This window comes from Seriola aureovittata, chromosome 10 (assembly GCF_021018895.1).
Source record: "Seriola aureovittata isolate HTS-2021-v1 ecotype China chromosome 10, ASM2101889v1, whole genome shotgun sequence".
Taxonomy (NCBI): domain Eukaryota; kingdom Metazoa; phylum Chordata; class Actinopteri; order Carangiformes; family Carangidae; genus Seriola; species Seriola aureovittata.
The window spans coordinates 2,742,851-2,766,264 of record NC_079373.1 but is presented as its reverse complement, the minus strand read 5'-3'; the positions used below and the strand labels follow the sequence as shown (position 1 = coordinate 2,766,264).

Here is a 23,414-nt window from a genome sequence, read left to right as displayed (position 1 = left end):
AAATGTGATGTAATCTGTGTTCACATTGTTGAAATCTGCATTTATGTTTTGCCGTCAGGTGAATTAACACTTACCCCCTGCTGTCAGTCATGAATGAATGAATAAATGAATGATCTTTAATTATATAGCACCTTTCATGCAAACAATGCAGCTGAAAGTGCTGCAAAAAAGTGCTGCAAAAAAGTATACATATACATATATATATGTATATAATAAAATATTATTATAATTATCTATATTATGGGTGGAACTAAACTGGAGATAATTGGTAAAGTCCCATTAATTGTGAGCTTTTTGTCAGCTGAACATGCAGTGATGTGAAATTTAAACACAGGCGAGCACTCAATTTAGTTTCAATTATAAAAAATGATGAGTGAGCTTTGCAGAGCGGTTTGGAGTCTTTCGGCTTATTGTTTTGGCAATGTTGTGGTTCATCGACCCTGTGTCCAGCTGCGACTCTGATGGACTCAGTGTACGTTACTGTCCCTCCGGTGGACAGCAGACACACACAGTTAGAACCAGACGGTGAACATAACAGCACATTTAGCAGCTAAAGAAAAGGAGCTGGTGGAGACCAAAACAGAGCCAAAGAAGAGTGAATACTGACTTCACAACCGGACACACTCCAGATTCTGGGGGTGGCTGTTTTCAGCAGTTGATTGAAAAGCACTTTGAGTGATTGATAAATACAGCAGGCCCCTGTTTGTTAACGTAGTTGCGCTTTACAAGCTGATAATCCATCAGGGTTGCGTTTCCACCTTGTAAAGTGGCCAAATATTCCATTCAGGGACGTCCCCGTAATCCCTATAATTAAACCCACATTACATAGATTTCTCCACAGACCTGAAATTATCAAGAAGTTATTTTGAAATCACAGACCTGTAAAAGTTAATCTTTGTGTTAAGATAGATAATTAATATGAATCTCAGTTTTGATCTGCCTCGATGGCTGACATGATGAGAGGAATAGAAACATATTTTTGTTAAACGTCATGTGATATTAAGTCCATGTTTGAAGGTGTTGACGCAGTTTCCCTTTGTCTGTGTTTTTTTGTTTCTGCAGGCCAAACTGCCCAACTTGAAAGACGTCGACGTTCGGTACACAGAGGCCTGGTGATCAACCACACTCGCACACCCCTCACGTATAACCAGACACACACATAAACATACGCACACATCGCACACAGGCTCAGATACATAACATGAAAATTGTGAGGTGATGTCATCTCCATCATCACCATCATTAGACGAGGAACTCTGACATCACCCCCGGTGTGAGGATCACCCGATGTAACCAGAAGAGCTCCGACAAATTTTTAACGTCGGAGGAGAGGGAGGAGGAGGAGCCTTTGTCGGCTTCAGACATCATCACCAACCCCTGTAGTGATGTCATCACCAGGAAGGAACTGTGTAGCGAGTGTCAGCATCGCTTTTTTCTAAGTGAAATTATGGACCTCATCGCTCCCCTTACTTCTGTCACCGATGTTCCAAGGATCTTGTTTTTATTGATATGATCAGAGGACATGCAAGGACCCACTATATTCTGGCTATACTGGGACCCTCTCCGCCTTTATCCTTTGCCCTGTCTTTCATATCTGGTCTCTCAGTTTCCATATTCAGTCTAAATCCAGCTCTCCAGCCGTCGCCCTCCCACCTCTGTGTGTCCGTGTCATAAGGAGACCCTGAATCAACCCCCTCCCCCCCCAGAGCCTTCCCCTCTTTTTCTCTCCCCTGCCCCTCATGCGACGAAGGCTGGATACAGCAGGTCACGTTCCAGTTCTTCTCCGATCTTCTCCATGATGTAGCTCTCCAAACAGACGCGTCGAACTGTTGAACACGTCAGTCCTCACTCTTGTGCTCTTTCAGTTTTTAGGGTCCGATTCCGGCTTTTTAAAAGTCTTTCATTGGGAAAATGAGGTGCTACCTCCGAGAAAAAGAAGAGTTGCAAGACTGTGCCTATTCCTCATATACAACACGTTCACACACGAAAAGAAAAAAAAAAGTTTTTATCAACTTGAATGAACATATTTTTCCAGACATCTGTGCTTTCATATATTGTGTGTTTCTATATAAAACATGAAGATAACCCCCAGTGCTGACATTTCAGAAACCTTTCGGGAGCCTGTAGGAAAGTTCAACAACGATGGCGACATTTGTTCCTTTTTCATTTGTTTTCAGTGTACATACTGATGATCTCCCATTACTATTTAATCGGACAGTTGTGTAGCAGTAGTGGGTGGTCTGGGACTGCCTCGTATTTATAAGTTGTGTCTTTAAAGCCTAATTTACTCTGTCTCTCCTGGATTTTGTCCTGACTAATGAAGTACACATGCAGGCCCTGTTGTTTTGCAACATATAACACGAGAAGCCAACGGAGAGGGAACCCAGACATGGATCTCTCTGCACCATGCCATGGTGGTAACGTAACACCTGTAGATTGGACTGCGGTAAATCTAAAAGTGGACCTTTAAAACGAGACCCATCACCAGCTGAGAGTTGTATATTTTCATATCCTCTGCTATTTTTTTGGCTCTTTTGTACAGACGGTTGAATTGAAGACGGTTTTGAAAAGAAGAACGGACACTTGCCAAACATCTTCTCATCAGATTTTGTCTTTGTTTTGTGCACTTGTTTCATCAAGCCAACATGCGCATTGGTTTTTAGGGACTGACTGGTGTAGGCGGAGCCTGTTGTAACCTGCCTGTGGAGAGACGCTGACACCGCCTGTGTTCACGTCTCTGCCCCCCCGTGCTGAGGATGAAGGATCACAGTGCCTGTAGTGGAGCTGTGGGCTGCCTATTGTTGTCTTTTTATCTTTTTGTCAGACCTCCTGTTTTAAATTGTTCTGCTGTAATGATATTACGCCATACGTGGGTGACATTTTTAGGCTGTGTGGATACATAATTCTCATCAGAGGATGAGGCAAAATTATTGTACATATTCTGTCACAATGGGCTAAAAGGGACAAGCGTTTGGAAAAAGGCACCTTCGGCCATATCTGCCCATCTACATTCCCTCAAAGTGTTGCCAGTTTATTGTGGCAACATTTCACACGGTGTGGTAACTGCCCTGACACTGCAACTATGTCAGAATTTCTTTCCTCTCTGTTTGTGGTTTGGGTTGATTTGTCCTGTGTCGGTGGCCCTCAGAAAACACAGGACAAGTCAGATTTCCACCTTTGTTCCGGTCAGCCTCGCTCTGACTGCATCCATCCATTTTATTTATTTGTGTCGACCTCCAGAATCCTCCAGATGTTTGTTGAATCAAGGCAGAGGCTGCAGCAGAAGACAGGATGCCGTCCACTATAAGATGCTTTGTTTCCTATTTATTGAGTGCCATGACAGTTTTCTGTTTGGCCCGTAGACTCGGTTTGTGTACGGCCATCTTTGGGTCTGGCTTTAGGACCTTGTGCTCTCTTTCATATCCTGTATGATGTATATACCAGTGTATATAGTCGTCTCCTCGTTTCTTCTCTTTGAACCATTTTTAAATCCTTCCCCTTTTTCTTATTCTTCATCCCTTTTCCGGATTTTTCTCGGCCTCCCGTCATCGGCAGGCCGCTGTTGCCTTCATCTTAATGTGTGTGGTTGTTTTTTTTTCACACAAAGTGCACTGTAATCTAAAAAATGATGTTTTCAATGCATAATATCTTTTAAGTTTCCGACATCTTTTATTTGATTACTTTAATCAAACATTTGTTTCCTGTGTTCTTGTTGTTTCGTTTTTTTTTTTTTTGCATGTACATGTTGCTGCGTCATCTGGTATTTTTATTTTGTAATTTTGTTTTATAAAAAGTTTGAAATATAATAAAGGGTCTGATCACTATCTCACTGAGGTTAAGGACTGAAATGGAGAGAGGCCATCCAACTGTTTTCTGATTGGTTGTTGCCAGGATCTACCCATGAGTCTTGACACAGCGTGTTCGTTGAGGCATTTAGGGTTTGATTGATACTGATTTTTTTTTTTTTTTTTTTTTAAAGCCAATACCGATACTGGTACTTTTAGACTGAAGCTGCCTCAAGCTGAGATTTCATTATTTAAGTTTTCATATCAAAAAATGCTAACATTTCTTGTTTATCCAAGAATTTTGTTCTAATCCTGCCACATCATCATATCAGAGGTGTACCGTGCTCATCATCATTTTAAAAGTTGACTTTAAAGAAGGTTTTGTTTTATACCTGATGTTTTTTTTTAGTCTGAAGGTCTTAAAGGAATAGTTCTGATATATTCTGAATAGTTTTGATAAGTTAGATGAGAAGACTGATAATAACGTCATGTCTGTCCAGTTAATGTGAAGCTGCAGCTGGTGCAGGAGCAGCTTAACTTAACGCAAAGACTGGAAACAGCTAGCCTGGCATATTATATTATACAAAAAGTAAAGTGGAAAAAGTCTCTGCTGGTTGCCTGGCAACCTCACAGTGACAACAAGACTCCAAGAAGTCATGGCACCCAGCAAAGGACTAGTCCAGCACATAAACCCCCTAAAACCACAAGGTGTTGTTCTTACATCAGATTTTCTTATGTGTGGACGGAGCCAGGCCGGCTGCTTGCTTCATGTTAAGCTAAGCTGACTGGCTGCTAACGCTCAGACATGAGAGTGGCATCCGTCTTCTCATTTAAAGCAAACAAAATGTCAAACTTTTCCTTTAAACAAAGTCTTGGGAAAATCCTGTCACTGAGGTCGTCCCACAGGTTTTAGGCCTTGATGAGCTGCCACTCGTCCAAACTGTGAGTGTGGGGACCAGCCTGTTGAGGTTATAATGGAGGGTTTTTTTTATTACTGTAGAACATCTGATGGTTGAATAGAAACACCTCTTCTGTTCTGTCATGTCTCCGTATCCTGTGGAGCTCACTGTGCTTTGCTTTCCGTTCCCATCCTGATTCCTCCCTCTTGTCTTTTATCTCTGATGTGTTTTTTTTTGTTTTTTTTATTCTACACAAACTGTAAGAGTTTCTACCATGTCCAAGTTGTGTACGACTGTGCTCATATCTTTTGGACAAACACGGTCAGATGTGGCACAGCCCGACAAATCTGACAGACTGGAAAAAAAACAACTCTATTTCCCATGATTCCTTATAGTCAAATCTTTTTTGGCAGCTGGAAAAGGAGCGCCCATCATGTTTCTCTCTCTTTTTCAGTCTTTCTCTGCATTGATCTGCTTCTCCTGCTGGGTTATTATTATTGCTGCTGCTGCTGCTCTGTGGCTGTTGTAATAAAACTACAAAAGATCTTCAACAGGAAAAATAACAACTATGATGTTAAATAATTTCAATCAAAAATAAATTGTCTGTGAATATGTTTCAGCTGTGTGTGGCATGTGTCCTTTTTTATCTTCTTTACTCTAAAATAATGATCTGCAGCTCTTTCATTAGAAGACACGTGTAACACCAGGAGTTAGTACAGGAGTAATACAGTAAATCACCATCCAGCCGGGAAACTTCAGTTTTGTTTGTTACATACTTTAGAAGTTGCAAGAAATTTAAAATGCATCACATTTTTTATGTGCACCAACAATATACCAGCATCAATCTGTACTCTGTACTCAAAATACAAGCATAAAATGAATGTTAATCATCTGGTTAGTGTCTAGTGTTGTGTGCGTTGTGTTTGGATGAAGATGCAAAGACCAGGATTTCACTGGAGGCGATCTCCGTTTATTATATATATATATATATATATATATATATATATATATATATATATATTAATTATGTATGCACTGAGTGCATATGCATTGGTGGAAGTATGTAGGCTACTCAAGCCCATACAAAGCACACAAAGCACAATCATTAGCTTATTTCTCTATGAATAAAACATAGCCTATGTCAGGAATTAAAGGATTTTGTACATCTAAATCTAAATTACTGCTCTATGCTGAGTGTGAATCAAGGCAGAGTATTGGTGGAAAGCATCTGAGGTTAAACCATTACAGGAAAAAGCGTATGAACTGGAAACTTTAAAATGAAAGGGAACAAGAAAAATAATAATTGACAGGTAGATCTGAAAAAGCAGATCTTGGCCAGCTGGGTCTCTTAGTTACGTATGTGACAGGACAGGGAAAGAGTAGTTTTGATAGCAGTGTGACAACAGGATCATAAATTGTTTTAAAGAGAATATGCCACCATTGTGTCACACTTAAACAAGCAATCAGTAATATTAATTCCATCTGTGTTATTGCTATGACAACTCACCAATGTGCAGTTACTGTAGTGTTATTTACACTCAGCTTATTTAGAAAGTTGGGACAACTTGTCAGTTACACAGCGGCATCACCCTGCACTCAGCACTGTTCTGCCATCTTGACTTCAAGCTTTGAACTGAAGCTGGATCTACTTACTAAGCTAAACTGGAACAAGCTATTTCTTGTCAAAGTAGTAGGTGGTGGCCCAGTGCCCTACTTTCAAAATGTGGCGGGGCAGATAGCTTGCAGCTGTTGTGGTGCATTGACTTCCATTGGTGACAAACTCTGTTGTTTGAGTCTTCCCCTTTTGCATGTGGTCATGCAAGTGTTTTCCTTGCATTGTTGCTCACAACACACAGAGTAGATTATAGCTGTGCATATATATATATATAAGCTGGTGTGTATGTGTGTGTTGTTCCAGTAGCCCACTTGTCATCAGCATGTCCTGGTCCTCCAACAGACCCAGCGGCAGACCCTGTTAATCCAATGTGCCAGCCTTGCATAGCATAGCATAGGACCCTTACTGGAGGCTCACCCTGACCAGGATTTGAACCCCGATCTGCTGTTCCAAAGACGCTGACACTACCACTGCTACTGCAGGTAAACCTTAAAGTGGTCCCAGTGGAAATAGGAACATTCGGGACTGTAACTTTTGAAAGAAAAGGTGAAATCCAGACAGAGGTTGTACTTACACAAAGCAAACTTTATTGACTCGATTCATTAGAAGGTCACAGAGGAATCACAGCAAAGCTACAAACATCATCTTGCTTCCTTGAAATGCCTTCAAATTAAATACATGACATGTTCTCATTACGTTGGATTAAGTTGCTTGTTTTCATTAACCTGACTTCACTTTCAAAGACACAACGTAAACCACACAGATAAAACAACGTCACTGGTGAAACTACACAGCAAAATCAACCTTTCCATGTCATCAGACTCACAGCAGCCTGTGTGCCACACATCAGTTTTTTTTCTTTGTTTTCACATTCATTAACATTTGAAATGTTGTTGAAAAAAAAAAACTCAAGCTCCCCTGACAGAAGAACAAAGTTCCGTCCTGCATGAAACAGTGAAACTGTTATCACGGTTAGCGAACACTCATAGTAAAAATAAATACCATCCAAGCATCAGTGTTGCAGTTTGATTACAGACTGAATGCACAGTTATTAAGCACTACACTGGCTGTCTGTGGGGACTCCTCACAGCAAATATACAATTCACCTTCCCTATACCTGCCTCAACCCGTCCTCGTTATTAGTTTCCTACATTTCCCAGAAGGCTTTTACAGAAAGAACCCTGAGAATAACATTAACATGTTCCAATATTTCCATATTTCAGAAAATGTTGACACCACATTTATTTTTTAAAAATCTTAAATAAATAGAAAACTGCTTGGGGGAACATTGGACACGTGTCATTTTTGGTATGAAATGAAAAATTATGAAATGTCACTATTGGAAAACTCTGAACTGCCAAGATCACAAATCCTTCTGGCGCCGACAGGTGAGGTTCTGTTGAGTCCTCAGGAGTAGAACTTACTGTTGTTTATCTTCTTTTCCTTTGTCCTAGGGCACAAAGAACAGACAGTGGAAATAATAAGAGATGTCATACATTTCATTTCATTTAACCCCACCCACCCACACACACACATACACACACACACACACACACACACACACACACACACCCTGTGAGTTTGAGGCATACCTGTGTTTCTCGCTGGTGCTGAACTCTCTCGTGAGGCTGTTGTGTTGGCGAGGGACGGCGGAGCGCTGAATGTTGGCGTGAGTGTCGTACAGGAAAGGTTCACTGCTGACCTCAGCCTGCTTTTTCCTCAGCTGGCTTGAAGACGAGTACAGCTCCTCCTCTGCTTTCTGAATGACAACAGTCATGTGATCACCCCTACTGAAATACTATACCTCCATATTGATGTCAAACTGAAGATATACAATATGAAAATCAACATTAATGTTCTGTGTGTGTGTGTGTGTGTGTGTGTGTGTGTGTGTGTGTGTGTGTGTGTGTGTGGGTGCGTGTGTGTGTGTGTGTGTGCGTGTGTGTGTTCTCACCCCTGCTTGCTGTACATTGATGTAGACCAGTAGAGAGGCTAACTCTAAGTTTTCACTGTAGCCGTTCTTTAGAGGCACGGAGCGAAAACCTGTTGGATCAATAAAAAAAAGACATTGGATCCACTCTGTGTGCACACACTTCAGCCTGTAAATGATCACACCAAACCACAGAATTAAAGGTCCACCCTGGTGTTTGATTGTTGCAGCACACTTAATTAGAAATCCCAGGTAATTTAACATCACTGCTGCAGAGCCAGTTAGACCTGCTCGGGGGGAGTAAAGGAGCTCTGTGTGTTGCAGTGGTGGAGAGTAACTAAGAATAAGTACATTTACTCAAGTACTGTACTTAAGTACAATTTTAATGTACTTGTACTTGTATTTCCATTTGATGCTACTGGTGGTTTCAAACCTTTTTGGTTAGTGGCACCTTACAAAAAAAACAGCTCTGTTCATGTTTCAAATGTCTATTAGTTGCTTGCACCAAAGAGACATTTCCCCTCGAAACTGCAACTTGTTTTGTCCTCTTTACCACCCATACATCACCTCAGATTTATCTTACGCCCCTTTGGAGGAACTACAGGAGTATAATGCTTCTGACACAACGCTGAACTAACAATCTAATAATGTATTGTATATATAATATTATATGTGTTTATAATAATAATGAGATATCTGTCACAGGGGACATTTTGTTGCAGTACTTTTACTTTTACACTTTCAGTACACAAAGCTGAGAATACTTCTGTACTTGTACTGAGTCAAAGTAGTTCAGTAGTAGTATATGTGGTTAAAGAACTTCAGACTTCAAGCCAAACCTACAGCCTCTGCATCAAGAACAGGCATGAGACACTGAATTCAGCTCATCACAGTGAACGTTACTGTGTGTCTGCTTTTCTTGTGGTCAAGATGACATTATCACTACAGACTTTCAGACTCACATTTTGCATCATCATTTTGCAACATAAATCTAAAAAGCAGACCTAACGTTTACTGTGATGAGCGATTTCAGTTGAGCTTCTACGTGTTTCTTTTCGTTCCGCAGTGAAACCAGGGGAAGATTCAAATCAAATTCAAAACACTACAGGGTTCTTTGTAAAATAGAGGCGATATGATGTGTACATGATCTGTAGTGGGTCATATTCGTTTCTCTTTACTGATCACACTGTCTGCTCTATATGGAATCTGAACCGTCTCAAAAGAGGAGCGAGAAAGGGCAGAGATGAAAAGGAATAAAGTAGGTAGATTGAGCAGAAAAGAAATGTCATGTCATGTCGTGCTCTGGCTTGACACCGACTGCTGCAGCAGCTTCACGTGGATAGCTGCTCACTAACTGTGGCCCTCTGTGCTGAGTGTCTGTGCTCCCACCTGAGCGGATGCCTTTGACAGGAAATGTGGCCTGAGCCAGGAAGTTGGGGTCTGAGAACATGTCCTCCTCGTTGACCACAAAGCGCAGGAAGGTTAGCTCAGGCTCGTATACGGTGAAGACCACAGGCTCTGCTGGGGCTTTCCAGACCGGGTTCAGACCGTTATCACCTGCAGTTGGCAGAACATCTCTGTTTCAGACAGGGGATATCTGACGTCCTACAAAGCCTTTGATTGTAAAATTGTCTCGCTTCAGTCTCATTTCTCTCCGTCCGTAGGTCTCACCCTCCCCATCTTCCCCTCCCCCCTTTTCCTTACGATAGACGACGGTCTTGGACTTCTCCTCCGTGTTTCCACATAACTCGATCTCAACAAACGGACTGGCGATGCTGCGGCCGGGCTTAGGAAGGTGTCTGGCAGCGATCACCTGCGGAGGTCAAACACAGGTGCTGTTAGAAAGTTCTCTCCAGATGTGGCCCTGCAGCTGTACAGGTCCTGAGGCCTCCTCATGATGAAGACATACAGTAGCTTCAGAAAGTATTTCATTTCTTCCCCACGTTATTGTGTTGCTGATTCTTTTTTTATATTCGTTTAGACTCAATAACCAATAATGACAAAGTGATTTGATAGTGATTGAGTTATTAAAAATCACGTATGTACAAAAGCATTCAGACCCTTAACCTTAAATCATCCTTGAAATGTGTCTAGAACCTGACTAGAGTCCACCTGAGGCAAACTGAATTGACCCAGGGGTCTTTGAGGGGGTTCCTACGGGTCCCCTGCAAAAAGGGACATCATTTTATTTCCACCCATACAAAGTAACACAGTGACAGAATGTCTGAGTGTTTTGGTCCTGGGTTTCAAACTTTCAGTCATAAAACATCTAAAAGCAAGAATCTTATCAAATGGGGGTCCATGCTTTAATTTGTGTCAGCGTAGGGTCCTCGATATTTTAGAGCACACACACCTGTGTATACATGGCCTCAATAACAGTGAAATAGAAGAGGTTTGGAACCAGGACCATTCTAGAGTTGGCTGTTCAGCCAAACTAAGTAACCAGGCAAGAAGGGCCTTGGTCAGGAAGGAAAGCACAAACCCAACATTCACAGAGCTTCAGAAGTCCTCTGCAGAGATGAGAGAACCTGGTGGAAGAATGACCATCTCAGCAGCTCTCCATCAGTCAGGACTTTAGGCTACAGTGGTTAGACAGGAGCCACTTTGAGTAAAAGACATATGACAGTCCAGAGTTTTTCAAAACAATCAAAAGCATTTAAAAGACTTGGACAGCATGAGGAAAAAATATTCTCTGGTCTGATTTTCTGATCATTTAACCCTCTGTGCAGAACTCTAAACACTATGTCTGGTGAACACCAGGTACTGCTCATCACCTGGATATTACCATCCCTACAGTGAACATGGTGGTGGCAGCATCCTGCTGTGGAGGTGCTTCTCAGCAGCAGAGACAGGGAGACTGGTCAGAACTGAGGGAAGGATGAATACAGCCAAATACAGAGAAGAAAACCTGCTCCAGAGTTCACATGACCTGAGACTTTCAGCACGACAGTGACCCGAAGCAAACACCCAGGATGATATACTGGAGTAGCTTCGGGACAAGGTCCAGCCAAAAACCAGACATAAACTTTGCAGAACATCTGTGGAGAGACCTGAAGATGGCAGCTCAGACGCTTCCCATCCAGTCTGACAGGGCATGATAGGATCTGCCAGGAAGAACTGCCCAAATCCAGGTGTGCAAACTCTTTTTAGATTTACCCAAGAAGACATGAAGCTGTACTTGCTGCCAGACAGGCTTCTACAGAACACTGGATAAAAGGTTGGAATACTTTTATAAATCAGAGATTTCAGTTTTTGATTTTAAATACATTTCTAAAAACACAATTTCACTTTGTCATTATGGATCATTGAGCACAGATTGATGAGCAAAAGCCTACAACACAATAAAGTACGCTCTGAATCTACTGTATGTGTTAGCTAGTTATTAAGAAACGTGTGTGTGTGTGTGTGTGTGTGTGTGTGTGTGTCTGGGTACAGACATACCCGAACCACAATGTTGTACTTGATCTTCTTCTCCTGGTGAGGGTCGTAGGTATCATAGCGCATGAGCTCGGGCTGCAGCACGTAGCCCGTCCGTCCGTTCAGACTGAAGAGGGCGCTGTTCAGCTGGGTGTATTTATCTGGGTGGACACATACACATTATATGAACCTCTGCTCTTCATTTGTGTCACACCACACATCTGAAAACAGCTTCCACCTTCCCTTCAGGCTGCCAGTATTGACATTATTGTAAAGATCAAGTCAAACTTTCTTGACCAGAATGGATGCTGAGAGTTAACCGGTTATTACAGCTGGTTACATCAGTCCAGATAAAACACCAGCAAGTGTTTGTCTCTCTCCCTCTCTTCCATCTCAGAAACCTGAGTTTCCAGACTCATGCCATTCCTCATCTGTCCACTAGTCGTCCCTCTTGAGTTTCCCCCCCTCTGCTGGTCACCTGGCCCTGCTCACCTGTCCCCCATTCCCTCCTCGTCCCACACTTCTTCCTTGTTCCTTCATCAGTCTCCAGTGAATATATACTGGCCACAGTACATATTCCCTTCTTATTTGCCAGATTCATACATTGCTGATACAGTGCCACTGGTCTTTTTCACGGAAGACATTTAGAGACATGTGACGGTAAGAAAAGCAGAGGTGTAAATAAGTTTGGTTATTGCACATGCTGGCTCACTGTCACACTGCCATGGCTTACTCATGCAGATAGAAGATAAAGTTAAACCGCCCTCAGGTCATTGGCTGTCACTAATAAAGTTGTAGACCAATGGGGAAGTAATCCTGTAAGACCCGCCCACGCGGGAGCTTTGTATGAAAGTGAAAGAATGAGCAGCTGGCACTGACTGAACTGAAACACAGTGATATAGGAATCATCCATGGAGAACATTGTAGGCGCAGCACTCGTTATTTCTGTTTGGGTCAAGTTCCTCCAAATCCCATAGAAATATTTTCATTACTGACAAGGAGACAAGTGTCGTACAAACACCAAAACACCATTTCCATTTAGGGAGCATCGGTTTCAGGCCCCTGGCATTCTGCATGTCAGTGAGATGACATGACATACCTGTGCTTTTCCTGCCTCGACAAAATATGAACTGTGAAAAAGGTTTGTTGGCACTGCTTCGCATTTGGCAAAGGAGAGTCCTAATTCTGGACTCTCCAGTTATCTTGATCCCTGCTGAAGTCAACACTGTCAATGATCAGATTTGTGTGTCACACTTGATCAAAGAAAACTGTAATCTGTAAGCCTCTGCAGGCGAATCCACTGATTGCAGCAGTTTCTTGTAAAACATTTTCTGTTATACATGATGAGCAAGTATAAGACAGGAAGCACTGTATGAATCTGCAACACTTTCCTCTACAGCTATGCCTTCTGGGAGCTCAGCCCAGATAAACTACTGCACCTGCAGTCTGGAAGTTGAGAGCCACCATGTGACAGCCAACGCCCCACAGTGGGTAAGGGTCGTAGTTGGACGACTCCACACGCTGCCCTTTTGGGTAGATACGACTCAGAGCCTTGCGGTTGTACTGCAGGAACTCCCTGGTGCGACTCTTTCCTGGCGTCTTGTTCTCCACGAAGGAGCGGATCTCTTTGTAGCTGTAACCGTCTGCAGAGACGGAGAGAAGAAGAGTCGGGGTCAGATAATAACAGTTCAGTTTCAGGACGTATCAGATGATACAACAGGTCAATAAACTTGACTGAAACTGTGGATACTTGGTGGTTATACTGATTATCTTTACATTGACATGCTGTCAGCTGCTTGTAGGTAGTTGGCTGTTGATGGTAACGTTATAGACGTCTCCGGCCGCCTCACCTTGCCCCAGTTGCTTGCTAAGGTGAGGTAGGTTTGACGTGCCAGGTAACTGACCATTTTGTCGGCTGGTTATTAATAGTTATTATGTTGACAGCAGATGATGTTATAGAATATGAAGAGTATAAAGGAAATATAGCTTAATTCAGAGGGCTGTGGTGAATGTGTGGATGCAAGTGAAGAGGGAGTCTCTGAGCCTCTCTTCTGATTGGCTGACTGTTTTCTAAGCGATCCAAAAATATAGCAGATTTCTTTAAACACTCAGAGAAACCAAATCCTGCAAGGCTGGATGGTGGGTCCAGGTGGGCGGGGCTTCGGGCATGGCTGAGAGCGGTGACTGCTTTGTTGTGACGTCACAAAGTTACAGACGTCATGATGGCTGGTTTTAAGGCTCAGTTTCTGAATACTGGCTGTATTAATGTAGAAACTAGACCTGCTTTATAATCAAACAACACATGGACATCTACCTTTACACTATACGGGAACTTTAATTTGAATTTTGTACTGAAAGAATACTACACTGAGTGGATCTTATCTGGTTTTAAAGTAAGACTAAAACTAGCGCACTCTAAGACTTTACCCTAACAGTACAGACTGTTTGCACTGAGCCTCTTTCCACTATGTAGGTGTGGTAAAGGTCTTTGTGTGTCTGCATGTGTTTACCAAAGCGGTCCTTCTCCTTGCTGCGTGGCTGACAGTAGACCACCAGGTCCGACATCTCCATGGCAACTTCTGCCTTCTTTTCCACTTCCACCTGCTGTCTCATCTGACATTGGAAAAAAAAAAAAAAGCCACTTCCTGTTTGCACAGTGATGCTGACAGAATACCAGTGAAACAGCCTTTTGTGGTTTTACAGTATGTAGCCTGTTTCAGTCATACGCTGTGGACATGGACAACCAGTATGTAAAATCACAATGTGAGCTGACTGGCAATTAAACAACATTATTTACCAGACTTTTATGGTTGTTGTGTTACAACATAGTTTAGATGTCCCCTATAGCTTTTAACTATTTGACGTGGGTTTCTTCCTCCACTACATATATTATCATTTACAGTGAGATACCAACCTCTTGTTCCCTGTGGTACTGCTTGCTCATCTCTCTCTGAGTAATGTCCCAGGCCACCTGGTACCACTCAAACAGCTCCTCCACAGAGCCAGCTGCCAGGTCAAACTGCAGACTGTCCTGTTCCGTATCCTGCAGGGTCAACACATGTGGCTTCCCATTTTTACCATTCTTCACTGGAAACAAAGAGGGAGGGAAAGAGGCTCGTTGAGGGAGGGTGAAGAGGGACGCACAATTCCTTGACGTTTAAAGATTAAACCATAGACTTTGTGCTTACTGAAGGACTGGCCTCAATGAGATTCAAAGAAGTAAGTTCTCAGTCACTGGAGAGACGCATCTCTCAAATGTGTTGGTGTCAAGGACCTACAATCATGGGATCAACTCTCCACAACCATTTGACATACAACGTGTATGCACGATGCAGAGCATATAATAATGATAATCATGATGTTTATTTGGAAAGCTTTAGGAGTATCGTGCAGCCTGTCCAGATATACATTGTTTTGTATTCAGCCTTCATTTCTTTCACAGAGGTTGTGTTGTCACACAGGCCACATGTATGAGAAATACAGTACGTCAGGTTGAGAATTACCTGACATTTTCATTTAAAGGTACACTGTGGAGGGGCACTGTGGGGGCCGAGTGGTTAAAGGATACTATTAGTTAGTTTTGCTATTGCTACATAGCCAACACGAGCATTAACAGCTGTTAATTTACCAGTCTTCCCAAGAGCTTATGCCATCGTTGTTTTTATAAGACAAGAGGTTATAAAACACCCTCCTAGAAGGGCTACTTCTTCAGGGCAGATTGGATGCAGCAGTGACTCGATATCGGGAAGCGCTAGCTGGTTAGCATGCTGTCTTCAGTAGAGGAAAAGAAGTGATAGAAAGAGAAGCAAAAAAAAAGAGTTGCTTGCCACCTCTGGAGACAGCTCTTGGTGAGGAAGGAATGAAAGTTGATACTGAACGTTTTTTCTAGACTGGTAAGTAAAGCATATAAGTATATAGCAATAGCAAAACCTCCAAATAGCTCCTTTAACACATATATCATATACCGCGATCATAACAGCTCGGGTCCTGTCTGCATCTCCGCTGTGACCTCTTTGTGACCACCGGTGCAGCAATGCTTTGACCAGGTTGCAGGTGCATGCGCACAAAATATGAATAAAAGGGAAAGTAACAAGTGCGAGTACAAGCACAGGGATGAAGTGATACACACTCCTACCAGTGGTTTAATGCTGTTTAACTGCCCGAAAGACTGTGGTAGAGGTGACAGGAAATGAAGCAATGTGCCAGCAAACGGCAGGGAAGAAAAAACAAAGAGTTTTTTTTTAGAGCTTAATGAACAATGGAGCCTCTTGATGAAAACTAAAGGGCTTCCATCTGTATGTGTTTAGTTGACCCCCACCGTGGTGTATCATTATCTTCAATACATGCATATCATCAAGTACTGAGAAAAGCAACATCAAAACCAGCTCCATCTCAGGGGATTGTCAAACCTGCATCAGACACAAAAGTAACCTGTACTCACAGTTTTGGATGTTGCACTTGGAGATGTCCACGACACCCTTACATAGTTCACCTAGGGGGTTGTCTTCCATGTCCTGTTTTAATGTACATTACAAACACACAGTTTATTTTCAGTCAGTTTCTGTACAGTTAAATTGTGACCTAAACTCTAATCTTCACCTGTCCTTTGTTGTCAGGTTGGCTGTTGTTGGAGACTTCCTCTACATAGTTTGAGGGGAAGAACAGTTGCACCTTTCCACCATGGTCACCTTTCCACCTGTAGAGAGTATGACAGGACAATGTGAACAGTCTGTTTGTTATTTGTGTTAATGTAAATGCAGATAAACATGATGAAGGGGCGTGAAGCGACTAATCCCTAAAATATCGCTCAATACCAGTCTGTTGCTGCCTGTGTGTATTTTTGTTTTACTGTGTTTGTGGGGTCCGAAATCCTTGTTGGGGCTACGTGGGGACCAAAATGCTGGACCCCACAAGTTTAAAGGGCTGTTTGAGGGTTAAGACTTGGGTTGAGGGGGGGGTTTAGGAGAATTAGGGATGCATTATGTCAATGACGGGTCCCCACAAAAATTGCTTTATTATTGTGTGTGTGTGTGTGGACTCACCATCCATTGTTCCCCTTTGTTACATTGTGTATCAAAGCTCCTTTACTGAAGCTGAGCTCATCTGGCCGTACAGCCTGGTAGCTATATAAAGCCTTGACTGTACTTTGAGGCTAAAGGAGACAAATACACACAGTCACGAGCGTCTTTATCAAAGGAAATTGCACAAGATAACAGGCGGCCAAAGTTATATAGTGGTGTATACACACCAGTGAGGGCTCAATTTCGTTGGGTTCCACGTATGTCTTCATCTCGTACAGAGAGGCACAGTCTTTCTCCTGTGAAGCATAGTCCACTGTTAGGTACCAGTCAGTGCAGAGGAAATGTTACTGGCTGTAGAAGAAGATATTGAACTGATTTTGCTCAAAAGTGGGAATAAAACAATGAACAAAATAAAAAGACACTCTAGGATGCATTGATGACTACATGATATAACATGTAAATACTAAATACTAAACTTTTTTAAATTTTGAATCAAACTAATCGTTGCAATTTGAGTCAATTTTGTACAGACATTCTTGGACCCCAGAGGATAAATCCTATTGACTTGAATGATCGCCTGACCTTTCCTCTAGTGCCACCACAGCAGATCAGAGTTTTTAATTATCCTGTCAAATATTTCAACATTTACTAAACTGACTGGCACAACATGATGTACAGACATTCATGATTCCCAGATGATGAGCAGGGACAGCTGTAGCTACTGAAGAGAGGGCGATGTAGGAGAAGAGGTGCAGTCAACATGCTGCTGTGGGAGGGCCACACATGCAATGGGTGAGACTGACAGCAAACACAGATAGAGCTGTAGATATTATTCATTTATCACAAAGTACTTGGCAATTTAAATGCTGCTTTAAATTTGCTGCGGATCACCATAAATACAGTATTATTTAATAATCAATTTAAGAAGCCTCCAGCACTGCCTCGTATGTGGCAAACAGCACCAGCAGGGTCACTGTTAGTATCTGCTTCATACGACCCCTGCTGCTCTAACTTTTTTGGTTGCAGGCGTCATGCCAGCCTGGATTTCGCTTTCCCTCGCTGTTTTTCGTAACAATATATAATAGGCTGTATAACAGCTCACTCTAGCTCCTCACCCCATCTGCAATGAGCCATCAGCTGATGGATATGTTTAAGAATTGTTATAGCACAAATATGAACCAGTTCTTCTCTCCAACATTTGTATAAAACGGAGCCTCGGGCTCTCCTCTCTCTCTCTGTGTTCCCCTGGACAGACAGAGTTAACCTCCACTCTATACAGATGGCCCACATACAGATCAGAGCCCAAAAGCAAAGATAAACACAAGATAATATCAACGCTTTGGCAGGTTTTTATCTCAGATCACAGGTCTTCTTCTGACTACCTCAACTTCTCATTTTTTTCATCTCCACAAAAATAAAAGCTCAGTGTTTCTTAGATAGACAAAGAAAGTCCTCAGTCAGTTAAGTTTGGTGGATTGTATTAATTTGTTAATTTGACTTATCGCTCAAATGTTTATATAATAAATACATTTCAACTATTTGAAAAAAAATATTTTTATCATGTCTCAAATTTTTTTTCTTATTACTTTTTGTTGCTGCAGTGAGAGAATTTCCCTACAGAGGTTCGTAACGTTTCCTTTGGTCTTTGTACGTCTCCTACTGTAACTCACTGTGCTGAAGCAGTCAACCAGCTCAGGGGTGACTGGGTAACGTAGCTTGATCTTGCGATACAGCGGCTTCTTCCTGAAGTAGTTGACCAGCTCCACCAGGCTCTCAAACTCTGTAGTGGTGCCCAGCAGGTACATGTTGCCCTCTTTCTGGATCCGGCAGTGCTTCACCTTACCATCACCTCTGAAAGAGAGAGAGGACTTGATTACTACAGAAACAAACAGAAGCATGCTAAGAGACATAAAGTCATAAAAGCATCACTGCACCTGAACGTGATGGCGTAGGAGTCTTGTTCTCCTTCTCTCTGACGGATGAGGAAAGCTCCATCTCTGGGAATCCTCAGCAGGTAATCCTCCGCCTGACCTCTGCTCAGGTTACTATAGAACCACCTGCACAACACACACACATACACACACACGTTACATTATGCATGTTTGTGTCTGTCTAAAGATACTTATCAAGAATATATACTGTATACGCAAAAGTATTCATATGTATAGTATTCATATTCATATGTCAGTAGCACTACAGCATGCTGCTTTGGCTAAAGAGGTGTTTTTCTCTTTGTACCGGTAAATGGCTTCAAAAGCAAGTGACAGACAGAAGGGAAAGAGTTACTGTGTGTCTGTGGGTGTATCAGTGAAAGTGAAAAGTGAAAAAAAGAAGCCATGCATGCGTGGTTGAAGTGAGTGTGGGAAAGAGTCTTTACCAAACTAACAGTCAGAGACTAAACTTAAAAGTAAATTCTATCCAGTATCACGATGAAAATCACACACGACACACGCTTTTTATGTTTATATGTCAACAGCATATATAATGTACTTGACACAGCACAGTAACAGTTAAACACACTCTTGAGAATTGTGTTCTTTTGTATGTTCTGACAGAATTATGCTTATTTATCACAGTCTGCTCCTTAGTTCCCCTCAGCCCGTCTCCAGCTTCTGCTCGCTTCTCCCATGTCATGTTTTTCCCTTCCTCTCCCCACACCTGCCATTCTCCATCCCCCCACCAGATGTTTTCATATCCAGCTGCTCACCTGTTTGCCATTTTCAGTCACCTGAGCTTCCCTGCCCACTCACTCACACACCTGTTCTCAGTTTCCTCGTCAACCCAGTCAGTATTTAAACGAGCCATTACCATCAGCTCCTTGTTGGACTGTCTGTGTATGTTCCCCTATGGTTTCCTATGTGTCTGCTAACTGCATTTAGTTACCTGTTGCCTGTACCTGCCTGCTTGTCCACTTGTCTGCCTATAAACCTCTTTTCATCCATTAAAGCAACTTCTCTGCATCAGCCTGTCTTTGTGTCTGTGTTTGTGTCTCTGCCTGTGCTGCTACCAGCAGTGAGCCACGGGGTGAGATAAGAAGATTCATATCTAATCTCTGTGTGTCGTGTACAGCGACACATGACATTCATAGCCTAGCTGGGCACAAACACTGGAAACTCAAACATAGACTTGTCTTAACAGTTTGGCATGTAGTTCACTTTATATGTTTAGATAAGAATGGCAATACTTAAAAAAATAAATTAAAAAAAGATGTCACTTGAGACAATGTTGATTGACACTGAAGACTATCTGGGCATGTAGAGTAAGACAGAGGTGAGCCCCCTCCTCATCTCTGCTGAAAGACCCCACCGATGAAAATCAAGTGTTTAACCTTGGTAACATCCATATGATGTTTTCATATCATACAGGACATGTGATAACTGAGAGTTTCCACCTTGAACTGCAGTGAACCAATGACAGTCTCATAAACACAGATTCAGACAGTCAGGGTTTCATATGTCACAAACCTAAGGAACCAATCCTGTCAACTTGTGGGGACGGGGGGCGGGGCTAAATAAACCTGAAACCTTGTCAGTACAGAGAGAGAGAGTTAGCATTAGCACAACCACTAACACTGTCTCAGCCACTGCCAGTTACAAGCTAACAAACAACATAAACAAATAAAAGATGCTAACTGCGCTAACCGTTCTGATCCGTCTGCTAGTCTCTGGTTCTGGACTCAGACTCCTCATCTGAGTCTGGGTCTGACTGAGGCTCAAACATGTGGCTGAGTCTCTCTGATGTTTCCTAGTGCAAGCAGCGGTTTTGGGCGGAGCACAAGGCCTGATCCAGATTTCTCAATGAGAAAGTAAGAGTAGATGAGCTTTAGCCCCAGTTTTTTTTTTTTTTTTTTTTTCACTTTTTATGTGGAAAATCATGTTAAACAAAATATGAATCTTAGCAGAGTATTTTCACAGTTTAAAATGTGTGTGGAGAGGAACTGTAAGGCTAGTGTTTTGAGGATCCATTAGCAGCTACTAGCATAACACATCCGAATCGTCAAAATCGTCAAACTGAAAACAGTTGACTTGGATTGTGGTTATTTGTGTGGTATTACGTTTTTTTAGCACTTCCGGTTCCACCGACCCAAAGTCAATGGGTTTTTGGTTGGATTACAAAAACAAGATAGTTTCACGTCTTATTCTACAACATTAAAAATGTCAGTAAATAGCCTAGACTTGATTTTTTTTTATCTTTTATGTGTCTTAAAAAAAGGGTTATACAACAGAGGTTGTCGAGGGCGTTAAACATCAGCACAGCGAACATGAAAACTGATCTACTCACCAGCTTATTACTAACGTTCTAAGTCACAGTGCGTCTTTTCTGCAATAACAATAGTTTAACAGCAAAGTGTATTTGTCGCTAATAGTTGGGGTTTACAGAAAAAAAATCCTTACTCTACAAAAAATTCTATCACGGTGTCATAATCAATTGCTAGCTTACAGTGTATAATGACTTTCAGCATGTGTATCCAGTCCCCTGGATGTATCAGATTGGTTCATATATGACAAACCCTTCTTGTAGATGCGGGTTAGGCTGTGGCACAGCGTCAGTGAGGCGCAGCTCGAAGTCTTGGCAGCGCAGCGGGTTGTCTCTGTAGTGCTGGATCAGGGTGTACACGCTGGGAAAGTGCAGGTTTGGCGTCAGGTAGAAGTAAGTGTGTCCCCCGTCTGAACCCGAGCGAATACGACAGTGCTGGACCCTCCCACTGCGCCTGAAACACATGGAGAAGATGTGTTTGCACATACAGTACAAAGAACTGATCAAAAATATATTACATCATTTTCAGAACCTAAAATCAGCAGCTCCCGAACCTGAGGTGTGTTTCTTCTCATCTATGGCTATGTTTTAGATAAGGTTAGAGATCAAAGGTTGCTAAAAAAAATTGATCTTGGTGATTATTTTCAATGATTACACATGACAAGAGGACAGTGCAGTGTTTACAAAGGCTGTCCCCAGAACAGGTTGGATCCCCAATGATGCCACACATACATTATACCAGGATGTTCATCACTTACACCACATTGTATCTGAGCTCTATATTTTACACTTTCTCTGCGTTTTATTTGAAATGTTGATCCTTAAGAAGATATATTTGTGGTTTTAAGAACCAAAAACCATCTCAAAATAGTTTTACATCTCCTCTCTCAGGCTTCTTTCTGGAGCTCTAGTAACAACAGGTTGGTGAGCCAATCAGAAGACAGGAGCCTCTGAGCCTCTCTTCTGATTGGCTGACTGTTTTCTGAGTGATCCAATAAAAAGCAGATATAGCAGATTTCAGATAAACACTCAGAGAAACCAAATCCTGCAAGGTTGGATGGTGGGTCCAGGTGGGCGGGGCTTGGGGCATGGCTGAGAGTGGTGACTGCTTTGTTGTGACATCACAAAGTTCCAGAAGTCCTGACGGCTGGTTTTAAGGCTCAGTTTCTGAATACAGGCTGTGTGCATTTCTCTGTGGACTGAGGCTTTGATACTTTCACAGTATTAATATAGAACCTAGACCTGCTTTATAATCAAACAACACATGGACATCTGCCTTTAGACTATATAGGGCCTTTAATGTACCCCAACAAGGTTGATAGAAGGAAATACTTAAACTGTGTCCCATTTCAAAATGGCTGACCTCCAAATATGGCTGAGAAATGCAACAATCTTTTGGCCAATTTTGGAGAACAACAATAAATCTGTGATACTGTAGTGAAGCCTCTGTATGGAAGAGGAGGCTTAGGTTCAGCCACACCTTCATCAGCCACGTTCTTTTTAAGAGGCAACCCCCTCTTTGACTGTGTATCACACAAAAATTACAGTCCTTAAGGTCAAGGATCAAATCAAGAAACGTGATGCTGTACCAGAAGGAGAGGGTGAAGTCTGTGACATAGGTGTCGCTCTCTCGGACCAGGAAGGTGCCGTCTCTTCCCCCGGTCTCTGCGCAGTAATCGTGGATTAATCGCTCAGCCATCAGCCTGCCCTCATTCATGCGACCGTGAAACCACGGCTCTGAGCAGTGCAGGTCCTGGTACTGAGAAAAAAAAACAAGCATGTTTGTTTCAGGACAAGATGTATTTTTTTTAGCACAGCATATACTTAATGTAATTGATCCCTGTCCAGTATATCATTATCAGAATTGTTCCTCCCAATTCTTGGTATTATTGAAAAACTTTCAATATTGGTACTGATACCGATACTTTGACCGATTCTACATGATACTTTTTGTTATTCCAATTTTGGTTCAATTCATATGTATTTGTGTAAATAAACAGCTAATCACCCGCATTATTAGACCTTGGTCCAAGCATGCTGCATGCTGATTGGCAGTGTGTATTATGTTTACTGAAAAAACCCAAGTTTCTAAAAATCTCCTTTACCTTCCTGGGATCTTCCTCCTGCTCCTCGTCCTCCTCTGCGTAGTACAGCTTGTCATCACAGATCACACAGTAGTGCTTGTTCCACCGCTGAGACAGAAAAATGTTGTAAAGTGTAAAACAAACATGGAGCAGATTTTATTCTGACATTTCTCACTTCATGTTTAAAAATAAATCATAAAAAAAACCATCAAAAAATATCCATAATCCAAACAATGATACGTGTATCTATAGGAAATATAAACTCATAATTTCAGTGATGATTCCTTGTAACAACAATATAAGATTGGTTCTACTGCTACTGTTGCTATAGCTACAACGACTGCCATTTACAAATGTGTCTGTAGCTTTAAAACACAAATCAGGTGCAGACGAGGGACAGTCCCCT

The 23,414-nt window shown here is 42.1% G+C and overlaps 2 protein-coding genes across 4 annotated transcripts in view; one reads left to right on the top strand and one right to left on the bottom strand.

Moving 5' to 3' along the window:
* Positions 1-5,303, top strand: part of cmip (c-Maf inducing protein) — a 54,049-nt gene extending 48,746 nt beyond the window's left edge. For all 3 annotated transcript variants that reach the window (XM_056386312.1, XM_056386311.1, XM_056386310.1), the window contains exon 21: positions 1,063-5,303. In XM_056386312.1, the coding sequence (XP_056242287.1) occupies positions 1,063-1,116 (54 nt within the window). In that variant the 3' untranslated portion in view covers positions 1,117-5,303. The remainder of the gene's footprint in view (positions 1-1,062) is intronic.
* Positions 5,304-6,863: 1,560 nt separating this feature from the next.
* The window catches only part of LOC130176733 (1-phosphatidylinositol 4,5-bisphosphate phosphodiesterase gamma-2-like), a 34,235-nt gene continuing 17,684 nt past the window's right edge, over positions 6,864-23,414 (bottom strand). Inside the window, exons 16-33 of the mRNA XM_056388000.1 lie at positions 23,030-23,116; positions 22,514-22,683; positions 21,178-21,378; positions 18,602-18,724; positions 18,338-18,518; positions 16,895-16,963; positions 16,689-16,798; positions 16,246-16,342; positions 16,088-16,160; positions 14,561-14,733; positions 14,157-14,259; positions 13,086-13,289; positions 11,671-11,807; positions 9,934-10,042; positions 9,619-9,786; positions 8,254-8,342; positions 7,892-8,058; positions 6,864-7,749 (exon numbers count right to left, since the gene is read on the bottom strand). Of these exons, the coding sequence (XP_056243975.1) occupies positions 7,707-7,749; positions 7,892-8,058; positions 8,254-8,342; positions 9,619-9,786; positions 9,934-10,042; positions 11,671-11,807; positions 13,086-13,289; positions 14,157-14,259; positions 14,561-14,733; positions 16,088-16,160; positions 16,246-16,342; positions 16,689-16,798; positions 16,895-16,963; positions 18,338-18,518; positions 18,602-18,724; positions 21,178-21,378; positions 22,514-22,683; positions 23,030-23,116 (2,304 nt within the window). The 3' untranslated portion in view covers positions 6,864-7,706. The remainder of the gene's footprint in view (positions 7,750-7,891; positions 8,059-8,253; positions 8,343-9,618; positions 9,787-9,933; positions 10,043-11,670; positions 11,808-13,085; positions 13,290-14,156; positions 14,260-14,560; positions 14,734-16,087; positions 16,161-16,245; positions 16,343-16,688; positions 16,799-16,894; positions 16,964-18,337; positions 18,519-18,601; positions 18,725-21,177; positions 21,379-22,513; positions 22,684-23,029; positions 23,117-23,414) is intronic.